Source organism: Lipotes vexillifer, unplaced genomic scaffold (genome assembly GCF_000442215.2).
Source record: "Lipotes vexillifer unplaced genomic scaffold, Lipotes_vexillifer_v1.1 scaffold241, whole genome shotgun sequence".
NCBI classification, from domain to species: domain Eukaryota; kingdom Metazoa; phylum Chordata; class Mammalia; order Artiodactyla; family Lipotidae; genus Lipotes; species Lipotes vexillifer.
In genome coordinates this window covers 2,512,065-2,521,470 of record NW_006784922.1, presented here as the reverse complement: position 1 = coordinate 2,521,470, position 9,406 = coordinate 2,512,065, and the positions used below count along the sequence as shown (strand labels likewise).

The window sequence follows — 9,406 nt, the reverse complement described above, 5'->3', positions numbered from 1 at the left end:
CCTACATATATACTAGCTTTCGACTTCACTATTAATCTATATCTTTGAGGCCACAAGATATATTAAAGGGGATTTGTTACTAATAAGTACCAAAGTTAGAGCCTGTGCTATATTATTTCAATAACATTACTCTCATTCATCTGCATTCTGCTAGGATTTCTAGAAAAAGAAAAATGTATAGGTTAAGAGCTAGACCCAAATCCTGTCTGGCTGCTCTTACGGGAACAGGTTGGTAATGGAAAAGTTGTCAATCATGTATGCTTCTGTGGAGCAATGGCTAAGAATTGCTACCTGAAGGCAACGCTCTCTAAAACACACATAAGCTATTGGAAAACATGACAATGAACAGTAGCTGCTTCTTTTTAATGGTAAAAATTTCCAAGAGACAAAAATGCAAGATCTAGGAAATGGCAATTTGTTTACACTTCTGAATATGAACATAGGTTTATATTTTAACTTATGCAGATACACAAATAATACTGCAAAAAGTAAAGATCATTTCTCTGGAACTAGTTAATCATAGCTTAGCCCTGAATTTGTGGCAAATATACTGGACAAGGCTGCTTTCCTAGGAACTGCTGGTTGAACTCACAAAAGAAACAGAAACATCTGCATTTTGTTGGTTAGGACCAGAGTTCAAAGTCTGTTGAAAATCTGCTAGGTTTTAATAACAGTACAATCAAGTATGTGAAATATGAATGTTTATGAGTACAATTAACCAACTTTAATTTTCATCCAGGTCATCCTTCAAATCAAATACATTCTGACACATTAGAACATTCATATTTTTTAACTGCTGCTAGACTTATCAAAGAAGAAAGCAATAAGGTGTATAACTATTTAAGGCTGTGGTAAAACAAACATTTTTAAGTTGTGCCAGTGGCAATACACATGGAAAGAATTGTGGAAAGGCAGTCAACAGTATCAAAAGCTACTAAAATGTTTAAAAACTAAACTAAAATGTTTATACTTTTTGACCCAATAATGATACTTCCAGATGTCATAAGGAAATAATCTGCAAGAAGCTTTATATATAAGAATGGTTATCTAACTACCAGAGGAAAAACTTGCTAATGTTCAACATTTACCAATGATGAACTTATTCTGAAACAGACTTACTATGAACCAGGCACTATTCTAGATGCTAAAGATCCAAGGTTATAAGACAGACAAGGTCCCTGCTCCCGTGGAGCTCAACATTCTACTGGAAGGAGACAGATAAACAGGTAAAGAAAATCATACCAAGAATGATAAATGCCACACAGAGAATCTAAGTGGGGTGACATAATAGAGAATGAGGGCGGATCACTTATAGCTTAATCAGGAAGATGAAATTTCAGTTGAGATCTGAGTAACAAGCCAGACAAGTGAAATACAGGGTAACAGCTTTCCAGACTAAAGAATAACGAGTGCAAAGGCCCAGAAGAAGGTATAAATCTGGACATGAGCAAGAAAAGAGGCCAGTGTTGCAGGAGTCTACTGAGTAAGAAGAGTGTGGGGCTTCCCTGGTGGCGCAGTGGTTGAGAGTCCGCCTGCCGATGCAGGGGACACGGGTTCGTGCCCCGGTCTGGGAGGATCCCACATGCCGCGGAGGGGCTGGGCCCATGAGGCATGGCCACTGAGCCTGCACGTCCGGAGCCTGTGCTCCGCAATGGGAGAGGCCACAGCAGTGAGAGGCCCGCGTACCGGAAAAAAAAAAAAAAAAAAAAAAGAAGAGTGTGGAGGAACTTCCCTGGTGGTCCAATGGGTAAGACTCTATGCACCCAATGCCCGGGTTTGATCCCTGGTTGGGGAACTAGATCCTGCATGCATGCTGCAATTAAGAATCCACATGCCACAACTAAGAAGTCTGCATGGTGCAACTAAAGATCTCACATGGTGCAACTAAGACCCCCATGCAAATAAATAAATAAATATTTGAAAAAATAAAATATCACTCTAGCTGCTGTATTCAGAATGGATTTGGCAGGATGGGACATGAAATTTCATAAGCAAAAAGAATACTTGGGATCTGCTGCAGTAAGGTAAGAGATAATGATGTCTTATCCAGAATATATAAAGAGCTATTACAACTCATCAACAAAAAGACAAACAACCTATTTAAAAAATAGGCAAAGGATGTGAATAGACAGTTCTCCAAAAAAGATATATAAATGGCCAACAAGCACATGAAAAGATGCTCAACATCATTTAGTCATTAGGGAAGTGCAAATCAAAACCATAATAACATATCACTTCATACCCACTAGGATGGCTATAATCAAACAAGGAGACAATAGTAAGTGTTGGTGACGATGTGGAGAAATAGGAACTCTCACACATCGTTGGTGGTTATAATAAAATGGTGCAGTCACTTTATTTATTTACTTATTTATTCTTTAAAGACTTTTTTTTTAATGTGTATCTTTTTTTAAAGTCTTTATTGAATTTGTTACAATATTGCTTCTGTTTTATGTTTTGGTTTTTTGGCCGAGAGACATGTGGGATCTTAGCTCCCTGACCATGGTTCCGCTACAGCAATCTTTTGAGCCAGCAATTCTACGCCTAAATATATACCCAAGAAAACTGAAAACATACGTCCATACAAAATTTTATACACAAATGGTGATAACAGAATTATTCACTGTAGCCAAAAAGATGAGACAACCCAAATGTCCATCAACTGATGAATGGATAAGCACAACATGGTACATCCATGCAATTAAAAGAAATGGGGACCTGAACGAACTTTTGGCCAATGTATCTCGGTTAAAAAAAGAGATGATAGTATCTTGAATGGGTATTAGTGGAGAGAAATCAAAGCGCACTGATTCAGGATCTGTATGGAAATAGTCAACAGAACTTTCTTAAAAATTGGTTATAAAAAGTGAAGGAAAGTGAGGAATCAATCAACGCTAACTCCACATTTGTGGCTTGAGAAACTGGTGTTGCTAGTGCATCAATGTTACTGCTTACTGAGATGGAAAGGCTGTGGGAATAGAGGTGTATGAAATAACACTAAGAGTTCAGTTTTGGCTACATTTGGTTTGAGATGTACCTAACAGACATCCATGTGGTGAGGGAAAACAGGCAGTTGGATAAACAAGTCTCAAATTCAGAGCTAGACATCTGAGAACTTCCAGTACAGACATGCCATTTTAAGTCCTAGAGCAGATGAGGTCACCTAGTGAGAGTTTATAGTTAGAGAAGAGAAGGGGGCTATGGGTTGGGCATAAGGAATCCCACACAGATATTGGGTAGAGGAGGAAAAGCTGTTAAAGGAGTCTAAAAGGAGCAGCCAAGGAAGAAGGTATAAGACTAGTAGATTAAAACGTGTTACCGAAGGCAGGAGAAAAAAGTCTTTCAAAAGTGTAGTCAAATATATTAAAATGTTGCTGAGAGGTAAGAGACATAAAGCAAAGAACTGACCACTGAGTCAGCAATCTGGAGGTAAAATCTCAATACAGGGCTTCCCTGGTGGCACAGTGGTTAAGAATCCACCTGCCAGTGAAGGGGACATGGGTTCGAGCCCTGGTCTGGGAAGATCCCACATGCTGTGGAGCAACTAAGCCCGCACGCCACAACTACTGAAGCCCGCATGCCTAGAGCCTGCAACAAGAGAAGCCACCGCAATGGGAAGCCCATGCACCACAACGAAGAGTAGCCCCCGCTCACTGCAACTAGAGAAAGCCCACACGCAGCAACGAAGACCCATCACAGCCAAAAATAAATTCATTAATTAATTTAAAAAAATCTTTAAAAACAAAAAAATCTCAATACAGTAGGAAAGACAGAAGTCTACCTGACAGGCCTGAAGAGAATGTGAGATAAGGAAGTAAAGAGGACAACTAGAGATATTTTTTTTTTCTTTTTTTTTTGTGGTACACGGGCCTCTCACTGTTGTGGCCTCTCCCGTTGCGGAGCACAGGCTCCGGACACGCAGGCTCAGTGGCCATGGCTCACGGGCCCAGCCGCTCCACGGCATGTGGGATCTTACCAGACCGGGGCACGAACCCATGTCCCCTGCATCGGCAGGCGGACTCTCAACCACTGTGCCACCAGGGAAGCCCCTAGAGATAATTTTTTGAAGAAGTTTGTCCACGAACCGGAGGACAGAAATGATGTGATCACCAGGGAAGTTAGAAAGAATACAGTTGAAGTAAATGGTCAGTAAATTTAGTGAAATTGGTCACCAACAGAATGACGAGTAAGAAAAGCCAACTTCATTTTTTTTTTTTGGCTGCACAACGTGGCATGCGGGATCTTAGTTTGCTAACCAGGGATCGAACCTGTGACCCCTGCAGTGGCAGCACGGAGTCCTAACCACTGGACTGGCAGGGAAATCCTGAACTAAACTCGTACAGAATGTCTTTATATATAGAAAGATGAACATAAAAACAATACATTTCTTATGAGCACTCATATATACCTGAACACAGAGAAAGAGATTTTGGTAGGCTATACGGCAAACTAATATCAGTGGTGACCTCTGGAGAAGGGTAGAAACTGGGCCTGGCTTTCTTTTTTTTGAAATTAATTTTTATTTATTGTGTTAGTTTCTGCTCTAGAGCAAAGTGAATCAGTTATACATATACATATATCCACTCTTTTTTAGATTCTATTCCTATATAGGTCATTACAGAGTACTGAATAAGAATTCCCTGTGCTATATAGTAGGTTCTTATTAGTTATCTATTTTATATATAGTAGTGTGCATATGTCAATCTCAGTCCCCCAATTTATGGGCATGGCTTTCGTCACCAACAGGATTTTTGTCTCACCTTTAATTTTTGAAAATTTTACAAGGCTTTATGTTTATCACTTGTAATTAACAAATATATATTTTTAAAGGATATAAAACAATGTAAATGGTATGAGGAGAAAACTATATTTAAAAAGTCAGTCATTGGGCTTCTCTGGTGGTGCAGTGGTTGAGGGTCTGCCTGCCAATGCAGGGGACGCAGGTTCGTGCCCCTGTCCGGGAGGATCCCACATGCCGTGGAGCGGCTGCGCCCATAGGCCATGGCCGCTGGGCCTGCGCGTCCGGAGCCTGTGCTCTGCAGCAGGAGGCCACAGCAGTGAGGGGCCCACATACCGCCAAAAAAAAAAAAACGAAAAAAAAAAACGGTAAATGTCAGTCATGTAAGACTAAAGAGATATGACAACAAAAGGTAACACGTGGCCCTGGACTGAATTCTAGATTAAAAAGCAACTTTCTTTTGTTGTAAAGGACACTCATAAGACAACTGGCAAAATTTGAATAAGGCCAGTAGATAAGATCATAGTATCAGTATTAATCGATTTAAGTTCCTGATTTGCTAACTATATGGTGATTATACAAAAGAAATGTTCTTGCTTTCAGGAAATACATAGCATATTTAAATGCTAGGGGCACTGTATCTGCAACTGATTCTGAATAGCTTTGGGGGGGAAAATATAGATAGATACAGAGAAAGAGAGAGGAGGGAGAAGGAAAAATGAAATGAATGAGAAACCTAAAGGGGTAAAAAGTTGACATTTGGGGAACCTACACATGGAAATTCTTGTACTATTTTTGCAACTTTTCTGTAAGTCTGAAATTATTAAAACAACAACAACACACTTGTATTCTGGTTTAGTTACCTACCAAAGCTGAACCTTCACATACCATGTGATCCAGCAATTCCACTCCTAGGTATATACCCAAGAGAAATGAAAACGTACATCCTCACAAAAACTTGTACACGAATGTACATAGCAGCATTATTCATTACAGCCAAAAAGTGGAAACAACCCAAATGGATAAAATGTGGTATACACAACAGAGTATTATTCGGCAATAAAAAATGAAGTACAGATACATGCTACAACACAGATGGATCTAGAAAACATTAGGCTGAGTGAAAAAGGATACACACAAAAGATCACATACAGTAGGATTCTATTTATTCAAAATGTCTAGAATAGGAAAATCCAAAAGAAGATAGAAAGTAGTTTAGTCACTGCCTACTGCTGGCAGGTTGGGGAAAATGAGGGTATGTGATTTTCTTGGGGTTGGGGGGTAGATAATGAAATTATTCTAAAGTTGATTGTAGGGACTTCCCTGGCGGTCCAGTGGTTAAGACTCTGCACTTCCAATGCAGGGGGTGCAGGTTCAATCCCTGGTCAGGGAACTAAGATCTCACACGCTGTGCAGTGTGACCAAAAACAAAATGAAACAAAATGAAATGAAATGAAATAAAATTGATTATAGTGATGGCTACATAATTGTGAAAATAATAAAAACTAAAACCATTGACCTGTGCACTTTAAATGGGTGACCTGTATACCATGTAAATTGTATCTTAATAAAGCTTAATTATTAAAAATATTTAATAGCCCCAAATTGGAAACAAACCAAACGTCCAACAACAGTTAAGATGAATAAACAGATTATGGTTTATATATACAATGGAATGAAATACAGCTACAACCACACACAACAATGTAGATTAATCTCACAAAGTGCTGAGCAAAATAAGCGAGCCATAAAGGAGTATATGTGTGATTCTATTCACAAGATTAAAAAATTTGATGACATTATACGTCAGGAAAAGGGTTACCCTTAGGAAAGGGATTGGTAATGACTAGAAGGGGATAAAAGGAAACTTTAGGACTGTGGTCTTTTTCTTGATATTAGCGCTGATTACACAAATGTGATCACTTTGTGAAAATTCATCTATCTGTGGACTTCTAATATGTGTACTCTTCTGCTTGCATATTTCAATAAAAAGTTTACACTAACAACAACCAAACAAAGCCATGAACCTTTGCGTAATATGAACCTGAAAACAAGGCAAAATATGGTACATCTGGGTACTAGAACTATGGATGAATTTTGCCCCCTCTATCTTTCCTGTCCAAAAAATTTAAAAATAAACATAACTTGGGCTTCCCTGGTGGCGCAGTGGTTGAGACTCCGCCTGCCGATGCAGGGGACACGGGTTTGTGCCCCGGTCCGGGAAGATCCCACATGCCGCAGAGCGGCTAGGCCCGTGAGCCATGGCCGCTGGGCCTGCGCGTCCGGAGCCTGTGCTCCGCAACAGGAGAGGCCACAACAGTGAGAGGCCCGCGTACCACACACACAAAAAAATAATAATAAATAAACATAACTTATGCCAATACTTTATATATAATTATTTTTCAAAATACAGTTGGCCTTCTGTATCCACAGATTCCACATCTGCAGATTCAACCAACTGCAGATCAAAAATATTAGAAAAAAGGAATTCCAGAAAGTTCCAAAAAGCAAAACTTTAATTTGCTACATACCAGCAACTACCTACATATCATTTACATTGTATTAGGTATTATAAGTAATCTAAAGATGATTCAAAGTACGCAGGAGGATGTGTGTAGGTTATATGCAAGTAGTATGCCATTTTCTATAAGGGACGTGAGCATCCCTGGATATTGGTACCTGCAGGGATCCTGGAGCCAATCGCCTGCAGATACTGAGAAACAACTATATTTCATAATGTACAGAAAACATGCAGAGAAATTTGAAGTACAGAAGGGGGAAGCTTAGAAAGTTATCAGATGACTGGTCTCAAAACACATGACGAACTATTAATTTAGTTTCCATTATCATTTCGGTCATTAAAAGGGCAACTTCATCATACCGTACAAACATATCAGGGTTATACAATAACTGAAGAGTAGCTTTAAAGTAAGAATATTGGTGGAGGAATGTACAGATTATATACTTATAAAATTACATCTTCAAGTCAGCTGTTTCTTCTATATATTAGTTAACTAAAAATTCAAGTATCCGGCTTCCCTGGTGGCGCAGTGGTTGAGAGTCCGCCTGCCGATGCAGGGGACATGGGTTTGTGTCCCGGTCTGGGAAGATCCCACATGCTGTGGAGCGGCTGGGCCCATGAGCCATGGCCGCTGAGCCTGCGCATCCGGAGCCTGTGCTCCGCAACGGGAGAGGCCACAACAGTGAGAGGCCCACGTACCGCAAAAAAAAAAAAAAAAAAGAAAAAAAAATTCAAGTATCACATCATAATCTTAGCATGCCATATTAGTTTCACTTTTTAAAAACTTTAAAATTTCCTGCTAAATTACAATAGAACATGTCTGCAACAGATAGATGCATAAAATGAGAAGTTTGGAGCCTCAGTCCCTAAGGTCCAGTTTGGCATTTATCACACCAGACTTTCACTGTGCACAAAAATAACTTATTTTTTTGTCTTTCTTTTCCTTTTATTTGGGGGTGGGATGGGGTAGTGGGGGGTATTATCCTTCCCTTTTCCCTCTCCTACAACCCATTTTATTTCAAATCAAAACAGAAAGACTAATGAGATTGGAAAATAATTTAGAAAAAGTTTCATTAAATTAAAAAATGTACACATTCGTCCCTTGATAGCCACGGTGGGGGGATGAGTTCCAGGATACACCCCCATCCTGCCCTGCCACTGAACACCAAAATCTGCGGATGCTCCAGTCCCTTATATAAAATGGCACAGTACTTGCATGTAACCTATGCACATCCTCTCATACACTTTAAATCATCTCTAGGTTACTTATAATATCTAATGCTATGTAAATAGTTGTCAGCATGCAGTAAATTCAAGTTTTGCTTTTTTGGAACTTTCTGGAATTTTTTTTCTTCAAACATTCACAGTTGGTTGAATACATGGATGCAGAACCCATGGCTACAGAGGGCCAACTGTAATAAAAATAACCTAATAATATGAAAGATTTTTAAATGCACTACAACTATACTTAGTGGGGACAATACAAGAGTAATTTTAGCCTTAGATAGCTGTATTGTTTAAAACTGTAAGGTACAGACATACCTTGCTTTATTGTACTTTGCAGATACTGTATTCTGCACAAATTGAAGGCTGGGGCAACCCTGTGTTGTCAGATAGTAGCTAGCTTTTCTCAGCAATAAAATATTTTAAAATTAAGGTATGTACACTGCTTTTAAGACATAATGCTATTACATACATAGTAGAATACAGTATAGTGTAAACATAACGTTTATATGTACTAGGAAACCAAAAAATTCATGACTTGCTTAATTGTGACACTCACTTCATTGCAGTGGTCTGGAACTGAACCTGCCTATAGTTTTCAACTCTTAGGATCTACCTAATAACATAAGAAACCACTTTTTAGTCACAAACGAAACAAAGTCACGAAACCACAAAGTGACTGTCAGGAACGATGCTGAGTGATCACTTACCATATAGTAACCAGTATGATAACCACTCATGTACCAAGAGATTAACATACTTCCCAAAGCATCAGCATCATCCAGAGAATCTGGACATATAGGAGGTGGTGGGGGAATTATCTGGAAATGGAGAAAGATACACTTTAAAATCAGTAGACAAAAACATAAGGTCTGGAAACCTATTTTATGTACAGAATGCTGGATGTTAGTTGTATCTTTCCC

General features: G+C 39.1%; 1 protein-coding gene across 1 annotated transcript in view; it reads right to left on the bottom strand.

Moving 5' to 3' along the window:
• The window catches only part of LOC103088378 (survival motor neuron protein), a 31,675-nt gene that overhangs the window by 1,657 nt on the left and 20,612 nt on the right, over window positions 1–9,406 (bottom strand). Inside the window, exon 7 of the mRNA XM_007457064.1 lies at window positions 9,194–9,304. Within this exon, the coding sequence (XP_007457126.1) occupies window positions 9,194–9,304 (111 nt within the window). The remainder of the gene's footprint in view (window positions 1–9,193; window positions 9,305–9,406) is intronic.